Here is a 21,973-nt window from a genome sequence, read left to right on the forward strand (position 1 = left end):
CATTTGCTTGGAACTGAAAGAAGAAGGAATAAGAATATAATGTTTTCTGAAGCCCTGGTCTTGAAGAAGCAGGTTTAGTAACGCAAGGCCCACTCCATGTGACCCTAAAAAAAGATAGAACAACAATCAATCCAGCAGAGGAGGCCAAGAATAATATGAAGTCTGATGAGCTATTCAATAAAATAGCTTGGCCATGCGGGATGAGATGTTATGATCAAGATTCATATAAGGATGACTTGATTCACTGAGATACTGACCTAAAGAGTCCGATCCACTAGAAGCTCCATACGTGAGAATTAGTCCGCAATTAAGGAAGCCTCTTACTTAATTTTTCAGTTTTCACATTTCAAAATTTTAGGTTGAGGAATACAAAAAGCTACTGTAAGATAATTCATGAAGGTATACCATCTGATTCACTAAAAAGATGTTGGGAATACTTCATGCAGATTTATCGGCTGATCTGAAACAGAATGCAATCTATATCTACCAAAAAAGGCTGAAAAGTCGTAACTTTATGAAAGAGTGAGAAAAAATGCTACAAAAATGTACTTAATTAAAATTTGATATGAAACAGGTCATGAATCAATGAATTATTCATCGAATATGCTACCCGGCGTTCGCAAGTCGCATTATTACACTACTACCGTTTTCGTCCTTAAAAGGGACTTCGCAAGTGAGATGATTGTTGTGTCTCTAGGTGTTAATCGATTCAAAATGAAAGCGTCTGTAGAGTAAAGGATGGTGAATGAGTGATAAGCTGTCTTGATGAATATTTATCGATTGTGTTTCACATTTTATTCATTGAAAATTTAAAATTTACTCATCTCAAGCTCATCACTTTTGCTTTCCTGCTAACGACGCACACAACGCGTACGCCTTCGTATGCTGTTGCGTCGTCCGCAAAGGATCCGCTTGAACGCATGTCGAAATTCCGGACTAAAAATTGTATAAATGATCGGATTAAGCGTTGAATTGAAGTAACCGAGCCAGAGGGACAGGCTCATGGCAAGTGGTGATATTTCGCATTGACAAGTGGGCAATAAAATGGCTAATATAAAAAATGGCAGCCAACAGCATACGAACGCCCCGGTTATGATGGCGAGCGTTTTGGCAGCTTTGCGTTCACGTTTCGAATCTACAGACGTTTGGGTTTTCTTACGCGTGATGGTTGGTCGAAAGTTTGGTGTTGTCCCCGTTGTACCGTATGTAGAAATATCCGCGGTGGGGGGATCGTTTTCGACACGATCAACCCCATTCCCGTAGCTACCCTTCTCGGGACTGGTGTGTGTTGATGAGATGTTGGTGAAAGCGGTTGTAGTCTCGCTGATTGTCGGTAGTGGTCTCCCAATCACAGTAACAACGGCCGCCGCAATACCTCCCGATCCTCCTGCTGCTGTCGCTATCAGGCCGCCTCCGGATGATGGTGGAGTTGCAGTCACCTTCCATCGGAAACCAATGGCCGTTAGTGCCAAACAGGAAGACTTTGCCAGGGGTTCAGGATGGGTCTGAGCAGCCTAAGGGGTACGTATACTATGTACGCACAACGTTGCAGGGTGTCAGGTGAATTGGGGAAGGAGAGGCAAATTGGTGGCAAATTGTGCAGGACTGGGAAGAGGGAAGATCATATTGAACGGATTCTCATGAAACTTTCAGTACTTTTCAGAAATAGGAGCTTAAGACAGATGATCATAAAAGTTCGTTCAATATGGTCTTAGTTTATTTGTTCAATAAAGCAGTGCCTTGAAACCACGAGACATACGTAGGACATTCAGACTAGTTATCAGAAAACAATAAGACTCTTATGCATCGAAAGCCTTGCACACTATGCAAAAGTGAGTTCAGATTCAGTGCTTATCACAAATACTACACACAATAAAGTATACACATACAAGAAAGTTATCGAAAATAAAAAAATATTAAAATAGGATTATTTTTTACATGCAATAAAGCTTTAAAACGTATATGTTGCGTATATATATATTGGTATCCTGAATTTAATTAAAAGATACTTTAGAATTGTTTGGGTTAGAAGGTGGTTCATCAGCCAAGATTTAAATAGTATTAAACAGATTGAGAATATTAGTTCCTATATTGGTTGTTCCTATATGGTGAAAAAACAAATACCGTATTTCGGGAACCAACAAAAATAACATCCATGAATAGAGAAAAAGATGACAATGCAGAGAAGAGACTCCCAACAGAGAAAATTGTAATAATTTGCGCCCTGAATGACTCTCAAAGTGTCTGGAATTGTCTTCTGTTTGAGAATTTTACATTTCATATTAAAGAGTACTGCCTTAGGATAAAAGTGGAATTGCCGCAGCGGGGTTAGTCGAATCCGTAAGAATGCATTTATAGGATAGGGGACAGATATTGTAACAAATAGAGATCATTAATACTCCAATAGGTAGTAATATAGAAGAGAGAGAGAGAGAGAGTTTCTTTGTAGATCTTGCCTATCGCAGACCTACAGCATCCGCTGGATTTCTGATACCTGCCCCACTAAGTGTTCCTAGCAGGCATAATAAGTCCTGTCTTCCTAGTGTTCACGGTGAGTCCATTTTAGAGCCACTGGATTATCTGAGTTGATAAGTCGCATGCTGTGTTCGCAAACTGCCCGATAATTTGCTCTGTCCAAGAGCCATAGTAATGTTTCCATTACGAGTAGCCATAACAGACGGGAGAGGAACTCTCCTTGTAGGCAACCCTAAGGTATTCTGCTTCAATATGTCAATGTCAATGTTGCTCCACTCCTGCATGTGCCGATCGACTCTAATGCTATCTTGTCGCTTCATAAATCACAGCGAATGAGGCATAATTGAGGCACATTCGGTATCTATGGATGGGCCTAAGCAGTATTATTTTTCAAACATCGCCTTCTGAATTTTTGCAGTGGTGTAATAGAGTGCGGTCTCCGTGAATTTGCTTTTTTGGTAGGCATGCTACCTATAGAGGTTGACCACCCAGAAATATAAGTACCTCTTACGATCCAGTCGTCTAGTTTCACTAGCCCTTTTCCGCTTGATTCCCAGAATAACTCTTTTATTGAAATAACCCCTTTCTAATCCCTTCTTTACTTCAGCTGATGCCAAAGCTACAGCCTCCTTCGAAGAGTTCTACTTGAAGCTGTTAATGTGGTACCCTACATAACTACATTCAGTGGAAAACCTAACATCCATATTTTGCATTTATTTTATGGGGACTCCCGTAGCTCCAACAAACAACTGCTGTGTGCATGCCCGTTCACAGTTTCAACCAAGTTTCTGAGAAAAGGAGGGGGGGGGGAGCAGTAAATAAATCGCTTTTATGGTCAGGCAACAATTCACATATTGTCAAAAGAACTCGAAATTGCTACAGTTACCATCTGTCATATGATGTCATATGTCATAAACTCCTATGTGAGGCCATTGCTGTCTGTTTCAGGTAATATACTTCAACTCATCCTACGATTTCCCTAGGGATTTGCACTTTTCTCCTTTTCTACGCCATGTAGGGAAGACGACGAGGAGTTTGAATGAAGAGCGTCACTGATAAACAGGAAGGAAAAGTATTATTGACAAGATGGATTTCTACTGGACTCTGCGCCCTCCATTTCGATGCAAAACGTCAGATTTTGGACCATCATGTGTCACTTTGATAATCGCTAGCAGCTTTTCTCCTGTTCACGCTGCCAAAAACCTGTTCGAAATCAGTGAAAGTTAGGGATGTAAATTTCGCACATTGCTTCACAATAATCTCAAGGATGTTAATGTGGTCAATGCAGAAGTATCCAGAACGATAGCTAGCCTACACTCTGACGATCAAACTTTGGAGGTCTAACTCGATGTGTTGTAGGGTATTTTTAGCTGATATCGTCCTAACAGGGGGAAGTACGTAAATACGTCTCAAGTTACCTCATTAAGTAGGATGGTTCTTTTCGGAATCTTCACGATCATTGTCTCATTGGAAAACATTTTAGATTCCCAGGATTTACGGAAGAGTAAGGTAGCAAGGGTAGAGGAGAGGCGGGGCCAATTGAATGCGCCTATGTTACACAGGCTTGCCGTATCATTTTGTAGATGATACGGATGTAGCTCAAGTATATCACGCTCATTTGCACTCACAAAGTTTTTATCGCTAGCTAAAGTGCCTGGGGATTATCACGGTACCTACATGAATATTGAACAAAAGACAGGGCTCCGTTCCTGGGAAATCACTCGACACCCACGTAAGTAATACACGTTAGGAGGAATTTTGGGCAGGGAATCGGAACGCTTTCCGAGAATACTATGGTGGAAATCTACTGACCAAGAGACCAGATCTGAACATAGCCGTTGAAGATCTATTCAAATTATAAAGACTTGTTTGACTTAGTATCCCAGAACCTGGTCAAAGTTTGATTCTTTTTCAAATCCACATATTAGTAAAGTTTAAGATGGCGATCTTGAAGTGCTCTGGAAACTAAATCCGCCGAACACCAAGGAAAATGAAAAAATTGACATTCTTTCTAAGTGGTACCCCAAATTGTCACGATCTAGGCAGATGCCGGATTTTACCTAATATTAGGACTAATTGTCAAACATTTAGGCTAGGACGATCCTATCTATTTCAGAATATAGAGGGCTCTTGTGGTGGTGATCGATGGTAGTTTAATGGAAGAAGACGTCGTCCTTTGCAAAATAGTATACTTCTGCATGGTTTGAACCAAACTGTGTGAGACTCCCAGGACATCAAAGGAACCCGTGAGAAATTTAGGTACAATACCTGTAGCTAACAATATTAAAGGAACTACAGCCACCTTCTTGAGAAACCAAATTTTTTTGATTAACGAGCCAGTGGATCATAATCCACCTTTTTTACCACGTATTTCCTTTCAATGTTGTTATTATGGGAGATAGCAACATCAATAATATATGAAGCTCCCCGCCTTCTAATCTAACAGCACGTCAGGCTTGTTGTGTGGTGTATAGCGATCACCCGTCCCGCGTTCGGTAAACAAGACATGTCCCCGTGATCAGACTATGTTTGAATGCCTTTCACCGGTGCCATAACAGCAAGAAATAAAATGGTCTAACGTCTCTAGCGCCGAACCACATATTCTGCATTGCTCATTCTCTACCCGCTCTTTCATAACGAGATCTCTATAAGCTTAAGTAGCAGCCTCATTGCCCTGAATAATAATAATCGTTGGCACGACAATTTAATTGGATCAGGGTCTTGAAGTGTGTTTGGGCACGTACACTCCATTCAAGACTGTAGCGGTACACTACAGGATTATAGTGCCTTATAGGAGGCAATGTGGTCAGCATTACGCTCGCCCGAGATTATTACCCTGATTTAACTCATCTACTCATTCCCAACTGAGTCGACTGCTATCCGACGTCAAATCACGATACAAATCCCACTACCACCAGCGAGATTTGAACCGCGACCTTCCGTCGTGTGCTCTAACGACTCAGCTATCTGAATAGCATATATAAATCTCTCCGTGTCAGCAAAGAGCTTCCCAGCAAACAGCCATCTGTTCGACAAATGCAAAGTGACAACTAGCCACCAAAGGCAATTCACGTCATTGATATGCTCCTGCTCTGAATCCATCCAACTCAAAGGATTGAAAAATCGATCATTCAAGTTAAGTAGGGTCAGCCCACAATTTGCTTCACAAACACCCACATGCAAGGGATTCGCCTGCTCCTTGCTGAAACAATAAACGCTTAACGTATCTTACGTTAGCCACGTCCTGCCTCCGATGTTACGAGGCAGGTTTATCCATTTCGTAGGGGAATTCGAGTGATGCATTCGGAATTTGAGTATACATAGTAGTATATATCCGCCGCTGGATAATTTTCAGATCGGTCTTCGTTCACGGCATTATTCCGAATGCAGAAGTTAGTGAAGCCAGTTTCTCATGTCGCAGGAATTCGGACAACAGAGATCAGGTCACCAACTCGAGCGTGGGTTCCTTGCAGAATTCTTTGTATGAGTCGGTCACCAGTGCTATGTCCGGCATGTGGGCCGTGATGACTTGTGAATGGCTTGAATTCGACACTTCTCTAATATAAATTCTAAATATTATGGCTAAACATGTCGACTGCTTCTGATTGTGAGTGGGCTCTCAGGTGTTGGTATCCTCAGATGAACGCGTTGTCAAGGTGGTATGCCACCCTTCCACGATAGTCGTCCAAAGCATTATTACTTAGATATCAATACGATACAGGACATATATGGATACAGGAGATTTAGGACAGTGATTAACCAGGATTGCAGGAAGCTGCCAAAAGCCTTGGCATAAAAGATGTAGCAACTAAAGATATTTCTTTGATTTCCTTGGCCTTTAGTTCTCTGTCCTACAATTATCGAGACGATAATGAGTTACTCTTTGTAAACACTTGATCCAACTCGGTAGGTCTTTTCCTCCTAGGACAGAATGTTATTGGTCTCGAGGTATGCATTGACTCTTTCTCAAATAATAGACTTGTCAAGGGTTAGACAGCAAATAATCGGATAATAAAGAGATTCATTTCGTCAGTCCCCTTCATCCGCCACTTACGCGAATCTGCTGAAGTGGTCGCTCCAGATTGTGACGAAACAACTGGTGCAGGCGGAGCCATGCTCCTGGTGATCGTGGGGCTTAGACGTCGAACCAACCCAAGATTAGCGGTTTGGACACCGTGATGTCCATTACCGGAGCCCGACTCAATTACCAAATCAGACGACTCCCGCCGATTATTCACAACGGAGTTTAAAGTTTTCTCACGGTGGCATATAGCTATTTAGACTGAAGCTATCCATCCCTCTTTCATTCACAACCGAGCTTGGAACCGACTACGGCGTTGTGATAGCGAAATTTCATTTTTGCAAGCGATTTGGAGCACGAATGCGCAGTAGAAGAGGTTATAGAGTGTATCTGAATATAACAGAGCGGTTGCAGGTGTCATTGGCCCAAAGAAAAAAATTTCGAGCGCATGCGGTTAGATCTAATGTAGCAAGACAATTCGTTTCACCAAACTGGCATGCAAATGCCTTCACTTGCTGGATACTCTCCCCTTGAATAATAGTGTCTTCATATTGCAGGGTAACATACGAACTAGCAAAGAAGGGGATAGAATGGCTTTACGGAAGCAATATTGAGGGAATTATCCTGTTGACACTGTATATGAGAACATATGAACCGAAGTAGTCACACTGGGAGGTGGAGTTAAGAACTATCGCATGGATTATTTTTTTTTAGATAATGGTAGTACCTCAATATCAGTTCCCGATTTCGAAATGAGAGCAGATAGGAATACTGAAAACTGCAATTTGAAATGTTCTTCAAATATCGTTAAGACTCTGTGAAAAACCTGATTTCCCATCAGCTATTTAGCGGGACCCAGTTCTGCATAGACATATTTGCTAACATTTTTCCAGAAGTGGTATCCACCTTAGGATATAGGCAGCAGAATTCTTATCCTGCTCATAACCACAGGAACTGATACTTTAAGTGATGGAGGAGGACCTAGGCAGTCGGGTCTTGAGACCGACACAGTGATACTTAAAAGTAACCTGATTATACTCAGCGGAAGAGTGGATCAAGTCAGTTTACAGGACGAATCGTAGAAAGGACAATATAGTGATGATGAGGATTTGAAAGGATCATATCTTGGTGGATAATACTAACAAATAGCTGATGTTCATGGTTATTCTATAACAATTGCAAACGTTGCTGCTTATCAAAGGGAGGCTGAAAGGATATTAAGATTAACTATTGACAAATTAGAAAGGAAGAGCAAAGAGCAAAGTGTTTTACGAAGTCGACCCAGGAAATAATCTTTCATTAAAGAAACCACAGGGGTAGGATGAAATAAATAGGATCCAGCTCCAGCACTAAGTGTTCAAGCATTGTGGGAAGCATTTACATTCAAGATTTACGTTCTTTGAAGGCATTCACAGTTTTTGTCAATCCAGAAAATGGCAATAATGCGTATAATTTCTGGATTTACTTCAATCGAAATACAATAAAGAGAAGGATAAAGTATGCGTTGCGATAATATTTCAAGTAAACACGAAATCAACTTTCAGTGAGAGGTCTCTTATTCCTTTTCCCCCTAGTTCGCTAGTCTAATAACCCCGCACATCTCGTCTGAATGAATGATAATAAAGTTTGTAATTTATCTTTTTGAAAACCTAAATTAGACTCATCTAAACGTCTAGCATTTTTACCAAATAAACTTCGGCTCTGAAGTATGAAATCAGGAATACTAACTACGTTAAGTATTGCAATTAAAGTGCTTCTATCCACTCCTAGAGTCCTAATTATCCAAGTTATGGAAGGAATACTTATTTTGAGATCTCAGTTCCTGGAAACCATTGCAAATATACGGATAGTGCCTTCCTTACTGGAGCGCGAGTAATACTTGAGTCTAGGACCATTCAAACTGCAGAAGTACAGGTAAACGTAGCAGACAGCATTCGAAGTTCCATTCCAAAATCATTTATTGTACTAAAATTGGATTAATCATAGAATGCTATTTATCCTTAGTTGAGCCATTTCCATATAATTTGCATATCTTCTTCAAAGTTTCTGGGATCACTCAATGTACTTCAGGTCGAGTGAATGGTTTACATCTCGTCCATTATACATTTAGCATTTAGACCTGACCTCGAACTATGTAAACATGGCATGACATCCAGACCAGATGGGAATCATCCAACTGCAATCCTTTGTTATTGTAGGATTTAAACGTATTTATTCTGCATAATGGGGATGCTAAGGACATTTGTAAAGCGATGGGAATTACTCCATACCAGACACAAAACAGACAATCATTGAATTATGAAACATGGATATCCATGGATGCCTTTGCCAATGCAATATTACTGGGTCTTCTTTGGGTATGCCAAGTTTTGAATTCAATCGTATTGTTGTCTACAATCTAAACACATTTAAATTCTGGAATATAATTTCTTATGAAAATATGATTTGGATCTTCAGTCAATGTGTTGGAATGGAATGCTTTGTAACACATATTTTTCAGATTCAATTTGAATAAAAGTCATCATTATGACATGCTCGGATTCTAATAAACCCTGAAGAGAGTTTCGGTCGTATTGTGTCCCTAAAATTGGTATCCTATGCTAAGGAGATTCCTCAGTAAGACCGTGAATTTCTGTTTCCAAGATATTTACTTTTTCAAGATAACAGGGGTGGGCTGGGGATTTTAGAAGGATTCTTCCTTAAAGGACTAGTTTCACCACTTAAAAATGGAATGGGTTCACCACTTTCAGTTTGATGCATTGCTCTTTGCTTAGCGCACACTTGGCTTTAAAAGAGTGGATGACAACCAAAACCTCTGCCGTCCCAAAAGAAGCACAGTTCTACTCCGAGGCCAACAATATGTATTATCAAGAGGAGGGGGTGAAACTCCCATGAGGGGAAAAAGGAAAGAACAAGTCGGAAACCGGAAGCTCAGCGCTTCGAGTATGAAAGGTTTTGTTGATTTTTTATGTAGAGTTTATATGCGTTGAATATATCCGATATTCAATTCGATGTGGTTCTGACAGATGTATATCGTGGGGAGTAGTAATTTGACACGAAAGAAGCAAATTTGACCTGTTTTGTTACTAATGTTAGGATTTCCTTCTATATTACAGGAACATTTTTCAGATATGGGTTGAACTTAAGGGAGGTTCGCAGCAAATTTTCAAAATATAATAACATATTATTACGAACTTTATTTGAGCAGGTGCAGTGGAGTATTTTGTAGCCTAGATATGACACAATGTGCATGAACTTCCATATTTTTTTCAGATATTTCGGAGGAGTAGTTTCTGGGAACGGGTCCTTGAAGTAATTGACCCTTTATGTCAAAAGTACTAATTCGGACATTTGATTTGATACCTCGCATAGCTATATTCGCTGCAAAAAAAAATTTTGCACCACCGTGGAATCTTTGGAAAACTTTAAATGCTCGTATTCCCCTTAATATTGACACTTTCGAGAAAAAGGGCTTAATTCGTGATGGGTTGTATGGAGGATAATTAGACCTTTCAAATAGTATAGAAGTTGGGGGCCCAGGTGCCGGGAAAATGGCTTGAAATTGGAGGAGTCTTTTGCAAACTTTAAACCCACGTATTTCTCTTAATGTTGAGAATATCGAAAATAGGAGCTTAATTCGTAATCACTTGTATAGGGGCGAATAAGACCTTTAAAATGGTATACAGGTTGGGGGATCTATGTGCCGGGGCAATGGGCGGAAATTGGAGGGACCTTTTGAAAAACTTTAAACGCTCATATCTCCCTTAATATTGAGAATTTCGAGAATAGGAGTTCAGTTCGTGATGACTTGTATAGGAGAGAATTAGACCTTTCAAATGGAATATAGGTTGCCTGGCGTTCAAGTAGGTGATTTCAGCTTTTCATAAATGAAGTTCCTATAGCTGAATTTAAAGGATACAGAAAGAATGTGACCCTTCCATGCCACGTCGCATTGTACTCAAGAAGCGAATGCCCAACTGCTGGTGGAATGCCGGATTGAAGAACTTCTGAAAATTGACCTTAAAACCGATAGAGAAGGACGAAGAAAGAACTGCGAACAACCATCTCTAGAGTACAAGCGAATACTTCAAGAGGTTATGCAAGATAGCGAACTTCGACCAATTGGGAGGTGCATACAAAGCAGTCTTGGCAACAACCAAAAATAAATGCTTACCTCAGATCACGAACTCTGATTTGTTGCAGGATATCAGTAACAATCTCTTCTTCTCTTTCCACCCACTATTCATAAAAATTCCCGAGGTAGCCACAGAAGAAGTCGTGGAAACCGCGAAGAAAATTTTCGAAAATAAAGTCCCAGGCTTATGAACCACCCAGTTAAGTTCTGGTAGGGACTGTTAAAACAGAAGTTTGTGCTAATCCTGGTGCCAAATAAGTCTTTGGGCGATCCTTCATCTTATAGGCCTATATGCCTATTAAACGGCAACGCTATACTCTTCAAATCGGTCAATTGCAATTGACTTGCATTGATGATAAATAGCGAGGGTGCTCTCTCAGATAGGGAGTTTGGATTGTAAAAGGCGAGATTTACTGTCAATGCGGTCGGTAGTTACTCTCGATGTGGGAAACCTCTTTAATTCTATTAGGTGGGGCAAAATCATTACTGCTTCAGTCAAATTAGACACATTCAAGTACCTGGTACGCATAGGCATAGAATTCCTCCTGAAGAGGCTATCTGATGATGGACCTAAAACGTACAAAACAACTTGCGTTAAAGATAGGAAAGAGTGTACCGGAAAAATTGGCATATACAAGATATTATATCTTGCCCAGACTGTGTAAGGCAGACATAAAGGAAGCAGAATCCGTAAGGAAGAGGAGCAACCACATAAGGTTCGCGATTGTCTTTAGATAATGTCGATATATTGAAAGGAGTAAACGATGACTCGGGGAAACTAGACCCATTCAAACGCTTCCGAATTCCAAAAATGCCTTTCAAAAAAAAAGCGAAACATGGGCAACAACTTTTTCACTTTGGTTGAACTTTTAGGAATGGGGTCCCAGAAATACGTATTTGTATATTATATTCGACATTACTATTAGGCGATAATGGAAACTATCTTCCAAATCAATCTTTTGCTTAGATATTCGTTATCAAGCCCGCGTTGAGTATGCCGAATAATAGATCCGATTTACACAGTATTGATTTCCTGTAATTTATGAATAGACACTCTCCACTCGATTACGGAAAAGAGAGGGTGGTTTTCTCTCCTCTTAATTGTGCATTTAGTAACTCTCCTTTTATCTACGTTTGGAAAAAATCTACCTAGGTTGACCTTTCCAGGAGCACCTTGGAGACAGTGTGCTGATGTTCATTGGCTATTCTATTAGGACTTTTCATTAAAACTTACTGGCCACTAATAACTTTGATGGGAAATTTCGTTGAAACCAATTCGCGAACACACTTGCCCTCCATGAAACCATATTGAGACATATGGCATTTGAGAACACAGCTTTTGCAATGTCTTCTAACAAAGATCTACTCTCTTGCATTTCAAACTCCATCTTTCAGGACCTAAATTCTACCCCACAAAGCAGATGAGGCGATTTGGCTAAGCACTTGTGTTACCATTAACGAGGTTGTACAGGAAAATCCAGACTATGCCATAAAGGCATGTTCTAACAACCGATAGTGAATGGACTCGTCTGGCATGCAGTAACCACTAAAAAACGACATGCAATTTAATAGATTTTGCCTAACGGATCAATGGAGAGCTATTTGAGTAGGTAATATTGTGAAGTTGGGTGAGGCAATATTCGCACTGCTGGGTTGTTTCACATGACCAGAAGCTGATAGCCTGATGGAATGCGGGCGACCAGTAATGTGAATTAAAAAAAAAATGGTGCTTTACTTAGGGCACCAGACAAGCGCCTAATCGGTGGAGGGTAGTCAGGAAGGCAGGGCATTTGTTGGAGTTATTATATATAGATGAATGCGAACGAAGCAGTTCTTTAAGTTGAAAATAACGCGAAGGATGATCAGTGGCAGATACTTACACGTGAATAGCATTCGCGAAGTGATTTTCAGTTGAACAGTGAAAAGTGAAAAGTTTGGCAGAAAGAAATAACAATAAATTTGTCGGAAAACAAGGAAAACTCCATCTGGGAGCTGTTATAATTAATTTGATTTCGTTCAGCGAATTGTTATGCGGAAAATATATTGGACTTGAGCTCGCGAATCATTACTTTTCGTTATTTAATTTCGATTTTTCTATACGTCAACGTGTCTTTTAGCGGTTGAAATCTGATCGCCGCCCCTTGAAGATCTGATTTAGAACAGCTAAAGTGTTTCTTGATAGCGCCCGTTTCTCTTGGAATAGCAAAAAAATGGTAAAAGCAGCTAGAGTTACCTAATCTGAAGATTTGATGCGATCCGGCCAAAGGTTAAGTGCCAAGTAATTAAGCTCACGCGTTCTTACCTACCAACCTAATATATTCAATGGATTTGGTGGTGGTGACTAAGAGAAACACGTTTGCAGAATGGTGTACTTCTGCATGGTTTGAAGCAGACTATCTGACATCTAGGGACGCCGTGAGGGATTTAAGTACAATTCCAGTAACTGACAATATTGTGGGAATATCCATAACACTTTCAAGACGCCAAATTTCTTTGATTCCCCGAGCCAATGCTTCATAGTTTACCTTCTTCTCCGCATATTTTCGTTCAATATTGCTATCTTGGGATAACAGCATCACAATTCATGCAGAGTGACCCGTCTTTTCCACTAATAGCACGTCAGGCAGAACTACTGCCTGCGGTTCATACCGGCAAACTGGACACATTCCCGTGATTAGCCTATGCTGGTATGCAAGGTGCTGATGAATTACCTCACATAGAGTATTATGCTGCCCTTGTATTGCCCCGGCACCACTGTTGAGATGATTAATGGTCTCGGAGTTCTGCACTGGTCGTCCTACGTCTCAGCAAAGAGCTCTCGCGTAAATAGCCGTTTGTTCCACAAATGGAGGCAATTCACGTGTTTGCGGTGCATTTCCTTTAACTTTCATTACCTGGTCTGACTTCACCCGACTCAGCATGTTAAAAGATGGAGTCAAGGTCGCAATCTGCCTCACAAACAACTACACACAAGGGACTTGCCTAACTTTCCACAACCAGTCCAAACGCTCGTGGTATCGCTCATAGATTTCGTCGGTATGTAAGCTACGGAATAGTTCATCCTCATTTAGGGGACCAAAAATTCTTCGGAGGATTCTTTTCTCGAACGCGGCGAACACATCGCAGTTTTTACTTCTTTGTTATATATGTGATAAATACATAAGATACCGACTGGTGAGAGAGACGCCACCAAAAGCTTGGTTCTAGTCGACTAACCTAAGAGTTTATCTTTGTAACCCTTTGATCCAACTCGGTAAACCTTCTGCTTCTCGGACAGAATATTATTGATCGCAAAGCGCACATTAGCCCTTATCATAATATTGAAAATTATGAGTTTCCCTACAATGAGGAAGGATTGAAATCCTTCCAGCTGACAACTGACCTCATTTATGCCGCAAAATTCTGAACCCAATCCAGGCCAGGAACTCTCAAGTTCATCGAACTGCCTCTTTAGTAATATCTACGAAATTCATTTCCGGAATAGTCGGATCGCAGCTGCCTTCGGATGTAATCCGAGCTTTTCGGCATCACGTTAGCCGTCGACCCATTTGTGGCGTTTAGATAATGCCATGCGATATACCCGTCGATAATTAAAAGTTTGAGTGCCATCACATTGCACGAAGGGCACATGAAATTTGGTTAATGCTATGATATGATTTTAGGCTACACAAAAAGGCCACCTCCCACATGTCTGGACCTTAAACACGCCTCGGCGCCTAGTTCGTTAGAGTTCCAGTTCGGTGCTAGCGGACTTCGTCAACTTCACCGCTCTGATGTGGTGGTTCATCATGGTTATCGCTGGTTGTGACTTTGGCCAAGTCAAGTCAAGTCATTACAAAATATAATTTATTAAGTTGACAATAAGGATCAATAATATCCTATATTAAGTCATTGTGGGCTTTCATTCTCCACACAGATGATGCGAGAATGTGAAAGCGAATGCTTGCCATAAGGTTATGTCATCATTTCAGGACCAGCTGTGAATCTGAATCGTGTAATCTGCATATTTGAAGCTCACTTTCATAAAATAATTTCGCTTTGAGGACGATATTGGTATCAGTTTTGTAATTCATACAAGTCGACTTGAGTAGAGACTTTGTGACTCCGCTATGAAGTCTACAGGTTTGCTCAGCTGTTCATTGTAGCCATTCAAATCGCTTCAATGTAAAGCATACAGGTTTATCTTAATAACCCCTTTTGACAATCTTTTTAAATAACATTTACTACTTCAGCTTTGACTATACTAGAAATATAATAGAAATCGAAACTACAATGCTCCAGAGAGCTAATACACTCCTCCTTCACTGCATATCTGATAATACCGTAATAGTAATAGAGTAGGTTTATTTGTGTCATTAAGTGATTAGTTTGGCCATTTATTATCTACGTAAATGTACCGACCCCCTTCCAGTAAATTATCTAAATAGAACATTTAGGAATTGACGACAGCAAAACCACATTACATAACCTTGCGCCCCCTCTCTTATAATCGATATTGAATCGAATGCAAATAGACGCAATAGAAAAGAATTAACTATTTCGGAAAGTCTTATGAAAATATCACATAATTCAACCAAATATGCTGCCATTGCATTCAGTTCTACACAATTATGCTTTTCCACCCCACTGGCCTTGACCATAATAGTCTGTTTAATGCCATCCCCATAGAGCATATAATGTATATATCCCCTGTTCACCCATTTGTCGAATATATGTATGGTACTAATACAGTCTCCTCTATCTTATTGTTAGTTTTTCCTATTTCATTTTCCATGGAACTCTGCTTCAGCTTCATTATCACCGCACTTAATGCTGTGCAAGTGATAAGCCTCCAGCAGCGGGACCAATACAGAAACAAACATAAACATTGGTGACGCAACCAGGATTCGAACCCGGGGCACGAGATCGAGAGGCAAGTATTCAACCCATACTGTCATCGTGGAATACACCTTTCTGATAATCACAAAAAAGCCATAGATTAAAAGATGGAATCACTTCCACAAACATCCCCTACATTCCGGCTTAGTTCATTGTTATCAGAATCCGAGCATAATGAACACGTGTAGCAACTTTGACTGATTCGTGGGGGCTGAAAAAGCCTATCATGATTTGCTGAACCGTCTAATTTATCATTGTACTATTTCCATCGACGTTTTTTTGTTTGTATTTCGACTGTTAAGTAGGCAGAACTCGGTATGTCAGGATGTGCTACAATAGATGGAGCAAATCGATGTCAAATGCTAATTTGACTGGAATGTTCTTTATTATGAATTGGGTCTATTGATTTCCCGTGGGAAACAATTTCAGTATTTGGGGATTATTAGGGATTTGCTTCGATTCAATTGACAATTTCTGAATATGCAGATTCAAATTGTAAATTTTTGTTGAGGAATGAATTGAATTGAATTCGATCCGAATATAATTATCACAGTTCTTCCCTTATTTTGATGATATACTAACGAAAATAAGTCGGAAATAGGAAGCTTAGCATTTGGTAACAAAGGTTCTATGGTTTTCTACGCAAAATATTTATTTACCGTTGCGGTTTTCTGCTAATCGTGTATCGCATCAACCAAACCTACGTGTCATCATTATCGAATCGCCAATACATGTTTCAGCTCGCTTCAAGTCTTTCCGAGAAGCTTGCTCCCTTACTATTTCGAGTCTCTTAGTTTTGTGGCCGTTCCTAAATATACGACCTATCCACTGTCACTTCTGCCTTCCCGTTAATATATCTATGAATAACCTGCCTGCGTGCCGTCGATGTTTTTCATTCGAAATTGGAACAGGCCAGAATATCCAGCTGATTCGACATAGGCAAGCGTTGACGATGCATATGACACAGAAAGGACGTTAGCACAGAACAACCTCAACCTTTTGGCCAAAGTCCATGGCTCGGTGAAAAAGCAAACAGATGTAACCAGCCTAGCCGAGGGGTTTGAGGAAAGATGTCACGTTCCACCGAAGCTATTCACATTTTCCAAGGCACCATGAAGGATATCACCGAAAATAAAACAGGATACAATACTGGCGGACTTTGCTGCCAACTTCAAATTCCTGTCTCTTGGGTGGATTAAGCTTTGCTTGATACGTACGTTCTAACCTTATATTAGTTACTAAATACCCAAATGTCACGTTCGAAAGCAAGCGATGATTAGATGGTGATACCCTTCGAGGCCGATCAAGAAGACAATTGCTCAGTTTACCACTGATCGTCAAGCTTAGCACTCGGACGAAATGCCACCTATAACGAGCAACTGCAAAAATCCACAAAACTTTCACTATTATCGCAACGGCCCCAAGACCATGTTTTCCTATCAGTCATCGATCACGAAAGGTTCCTTCTTCTTTGAAGCGAAAGTCTCCGTTAGTTTATTAAAATGTTCGTCATTATGCGACGGAATTAGGGAGAAAGTAGTATGTCCAAAACTACCACTAACTAATAACGCACGCCTTGCGGTTACCTTAGGCGGCATTGCAACACAAGACTCACGTTTGCCTTCGCCACGATTTCCAGATTAGCATTATGATGCAAGTGGAAAAGGAGGGCTTTTCAGAGCTCCACCATGTAACCTCACTTAACCCCAGAATATCCAACCTGTACCGTTAGAAATCTCACTCGAACTGGAGGAACCCCGCTTTCTGGGGCTCTCGATGCCGTTGTCATCGGAACAAAAAGGCATTGTGCTACCATGGCGTTTTGCCGTTACAACTTCCGTATTGCAAACAACCTTGTGCATCTCTCTGATCGGGATTGCCCTTTTTTGGAAAATCTATATTGCAAGCACGACAGAAAACTGCCTTGACGCAAAAACAAACATATATGGCTGCTCTTCACCCGGTTTGGGGGGTAAAGTGCCTCAACCACACCTATACGCCATCGTTTGCGTTTACTTGAAATGTCCCTAAGCTCCCCCCAAACTTCCTGAGACGCAGCCTTCCTTCTCTACTATTCTGCTCCAAGTGTTCATGGGTCACTCTTTGGTCATCTTGGGAGAGTGGATTCCACTGCCTGAGATAATCAGTAATGCAATTGTCGCCCTCTTTAATGTATTACCTATCCACTATCACTTCCACTTTCCGATCAAATTGCGCACGATTGCCGGACCTGTGGCCTGGGAATACGTTAAGAAACTCTGAACACGCGTGGCTCACTCAATAGTCTGGAAACTCATGGTTTCAGGCCATGTTGGGTTACAAGACAATGAGGCAGCGAACTAACTGGTCGGGAGCGGAAGAATGGCCGCTTTTGCTCGAAGGATGGTTTATAACTCAACAAGAAGAGCCTTCAGATCATAGTGGGAATAATTATTGGTCATTGTCTGCTGAGCCACTTACCACCTGGAGAAGTTGGGGATATCTATGGACAATCTCTGCAGATTCTGTGCGGAGAATGACGAAACCTCCTCACATGTGTGCTGCACTTGTGCAAAGTTGGTTGAGGTACCTAGGAGAATACGTGATGCCAGATGCCAAGTTGAAATACTTGGAAATGGGGAATATGCCAAAATTCCTGTCGATTGTTAGCTTGCTTAACAAACTATAGTTAATAGGCATACTGTATCCAATAAAAGGGGCACAACAGTTCTTCTAGGACGCAGAGCAGCTTCTCCTATGTAGTCGATGTTTATTATTTTTGGGGCAGAAGCCTCCAACCATTATAATTAAGGATACCAGTTCTGCGGAGAGTAAAGGGCCAGTGGTGGAAGAAATAGCCACTTAATGGACTTCATATTCAGTATTCAGGTAAGAGCTAAGCTAGTTAATATAAAAATAAACAACAACTCGGAATGGATCGCATAACAATGATCCGCAGGGTTTCTCCGGCAGCAAAAAGGCCTGTGTGCGCAATGCAAGCTATGTTCAACTCCTTTCTGGCCTCGTTAGGCCTGGATAGAATTGAGTTAGTCATACACGTATCCGCACAGAGATTTACTATGCACAAAAAGGCGAAAAATTGCCTACAATTGCTTCTTTAGGCCACGGCTCTTATATTCCCTGCGCTGTGAAACTCCCCATAGGGCTCAACCTTTTTCGGAAAATCTATGTTGTAAGCACAACAGAAAATTACCTTTACGCAGGAACAGAGTAACACCATTTACCAACACCCAAAGAAGTTTTTAACTTCTAGAAATCAATTCATATTTTGCTTAAGGGATTATATCTATTTGGAGCCCGAAGATCAAGATTTTTCTGGGAGCAAATTTTTACATTACAGTTCATAATCAAAATACCAATCGATTAAGCCTCTCTTTAGAAGTGAAGAAAAAAACTTATTAGTGATAATTTTTCCAAAATTGTGGCTATAGGTCCGTACGAACATAAAAAGATTTCTTGTAAGTCCTCCTCCTCCGCAAGAAATAAAACTTGGATTATTATCTGAAAGTATATTCACGGATTTCACTTGTAGAACCACATCTTGTCTGTACAGCGCTTTTCTGATTGCAGCAATCCTGCGTGGAGTCCCTTTCCCGAATTGAAAAATTAATATTTAAGGATTTGAATACGGTTTTCTCTTAGAAGTTAGTCCAGAGTAACCAATATTTTAAGCCAAAAATAAAAATAAAAAAAAATATAGAAAATATAGAAAAGAACTAACTCCGCCGAAGCTGATCCCAAGCCCGGCGGTCTAACGTCTAGGCACCGCGATGACTAGAAGCATTGCTCCGCCTGTTGCACCTGTTTCGTCACAATCTTTGGCGATCACTTCAACAGGTTCGCGTAGGCAGCGGATGAAGTGGACTGAAGAAATGAACCTCTACATGATCCGTTCCTACTACGAAATAACGGCGGGGGTGGGTACAACATCTTACCGCCCCTTGTTGCACCAGAGGTTCGTCGAGCGTTTCCCGCAATTCGCGCACGTGACTGTGCAGCGAGTCGCAGACCAGTACCACTTTATTACTCGGAGCGACACAATCCCGGCCACCATCAGCGAGTGTGTTCGGCTTGAGGTCATCGCGGAAACTGGTGAACGAGAGTCCATGGGGGGCAGAGGCGGCGGTATCAACAACACCACGCCGCGCTGCAGGTAACAGTTTCAGTACTCGCCGAAGCACTCCACTCCACCGTCCAGTTGAGGTTTCCGAAGAGGTTCCAAAGAACGTATGTAGAATCCTCGGATATGGATTCTTTGCATAGACCAAGTATTCCCAGGCTCTATGCATCTCCAGGAACTCCAAGAATTCTATGTAAAATCAATGATGAGATTGCATCCCGACTGTGAGCTGATATGAGCACCAGCGCCCCTTTAGTTTTTAAGCAGGTAGGATCGTCCGAGCCCAAATGCTTGGCACTTAGTACTAGTATTGGGTAAAATCTGGCATCTGCCGAAATTGTGACAGTCGTTGGCGCAACAATCCAATTGGATCAGGTTCGGGACGAATTTCAAAGAGCGTGTATAGAAATCCCGGATATGGGTCCTTTGCATAGACTAGGTATTCCCAGGCTCTATGCAACTCCAGCAACTCCGGGAATTCTATCTCAAATCAATGATGAGATTGCATCTCGACTGTGTGGTGATATGCCGCTGCTGCAACTACAATCATTTGTGTATTGTGGTGCTGTCAGTTTGCATGGTCAGAAGATTCGCTTTCACGTTATTGGTTTGAGTGACCAAAGAGATCCACCATGGAAAATTCGTCCGGAACTTCGACGGAACTCATTAAGGCAAGGCATTGCTAGACTGATTCACATCAACACTGGCACTGCCAGCCAACGGGTGAGAAATAATGTGCATTATGTCATCCCCAGTGAGACACCCGTAGTTGAAATACTGGACACACTAAAGCAGAAACTTTCTTTCATATGCAGTCGGTTACGACGGTATGGTGAAAGTCATTTTAGACGTGTCCAGAATGCAACATATGCGAGGAACCAGCTGAGCTTTTTCAGATCTCACGAATCCCAACAGAGCGTCCAGACAGTGAAGTTTTCGGTAACGGCAGTGAAAAAATACTGGGATGGACTTTGGAGGTTAGCCGCCTAGCATGGTGAGCATATTGAGTAGATCACCGCCGAAGGCACCAGCCATGCCAATACGCCTGACATGAATTTTGCGGATGTTACTGAAGAGGAAGATAAACGAGCGATACACAGCTCGAAGAACTGGAGGGGGCCAGGTTTGGATCTGGTGGGGAATTTCTGGTATAAGAAATTTACCAGTGTGCACAGTCAGTTAGCACGCAATATAAATTAGGTCATGAGTCGGCTGGAGGAATTTCCATACTTCCTCACTGCGGGGACTGCCTACTTTTTCCTTAAGAACGACACGGTATAGGACCCCGCACACACGAGACCGATTACTTACCAACCTTCTACGGTCAATGCCCGTCTCGAGACCAACAACATTCACTCCGAGGAACAGAACGGCAACCGAGTATTGTAAAGAGGTTTCAAAAAGCAGCTCATTAACGGCTCTGTAGCTGTAGGACAGGCAACTAGAGGCCAAAGAAGCCTCTTTAGTTGCTATATCGATTATGCCAAGGATTTCGATAGTGTTCCGCATACCTGGCTAATCGATGTCCAGCATCTGTATCGCATTGATCCGAAACTAATAAAGTTTTTGGTGACAGTCATGGAAGGGTGGCATCCACCCAATCAGTGCGTGCATCTGAGGGTGCTAATACCTCCGAGCCTCATTGTGTCCCCTGTGATTTTTGTTCGGCACTGAACCTTCTTTCATGGCTACTGAATGATACTAGAGGGCATGGTTTTGCAATTAAATATGGCCTACGGGCTAAGTTCGAACTGACACACCTGATGTACTTAGATGACATCAAGCTGGATGCTGGTACTGACGACCATCTTAGAAGGTTAGAATGAATGGGATGTTAGGATGGTGGAGTTAGTGACAGAAAATTTGGTCATTTGAGATTATGTTAATTTTTGCGGATGTGAGAAGACAATAAAGAGATAGGTCGTTGGCATGACGCGGGGGATATTAACATATTTTCAGTACGCCCACTGCATCCACTAATAGTGAAGTTCAGGAAATGTTCCTTCCAAGGGCCGGAGTTTTCATAATACTGGGTTGGGGAAAAAGAAATGTCGTATTTTGTCAATAGATGACGACACTTAAATATATTTCGTGTTGTACTTATCGCATCGGGTCATTCTATACGGCGATTTGAAGACGACAATCTGTGCTACAAGTGCCTCCATGACAGTGTTTTGATCGTACGCTTCAGTCTCAAGTTATAGTGCGTCAAATATGGAGTACAACAAGCAAGAAATTCGCCATATTTTACGTTTTTACTACCTCAGAGGTAAAAATGCAACGAAGGCGGTCGAAAAAGTTTGTGAAGTTAATGGGCTTGATTTTGTAACCATTCACACATCAC

At 41.3% G+C, this 21,973-nt stretch overlaps 1 protein-coding gene across 3 annotated transcripts in view; it reads right to left on the minus strand.

The window, feature by feature from the left end:
- Nucleotides 1-224: 224 nt before the first annotated feature.
- The window catches only part of LOC119655871 (5-hydroxytryptamine receptor-like), a 225,883-nt gene continuing 204,134 nt past the window's right edge, over nucleotides 225-21,973 (minus strand). For 2 of the 3 annotated variants that reach the window (XM_038062000.1, XM_038061999.1), the window contains one exon: nucleotides 225-1,439. In XM_038062000.1, the coding sequence (XP_037917928.1) occupies nucleotides 852-1,439 (588 nt within the window). In that variant the 3' untranslated portion in view covers nucleotides 225-851. Of the gene's footprint in view, nucleotides 1,515-21,973 lie in introns of all 3 variants that reach the window. The other variant, XM_038061998.1, reaches the window with a different exon arrangement.

Source organism: Hermetia illucens, chromosome 4 (genome assembly GCF_905115235.1).
Source record: "Hermetia illucens chromosome 4, iHerIll2.2.curated.20191125, whole genome shotgun sequence".
NCBI classification, from domain to species: Eukaryota; Metazoa; Arthropoda; class Insecta; order Diptera; family Stratiomyidae; genus Hermetia; species Hermetia illucens.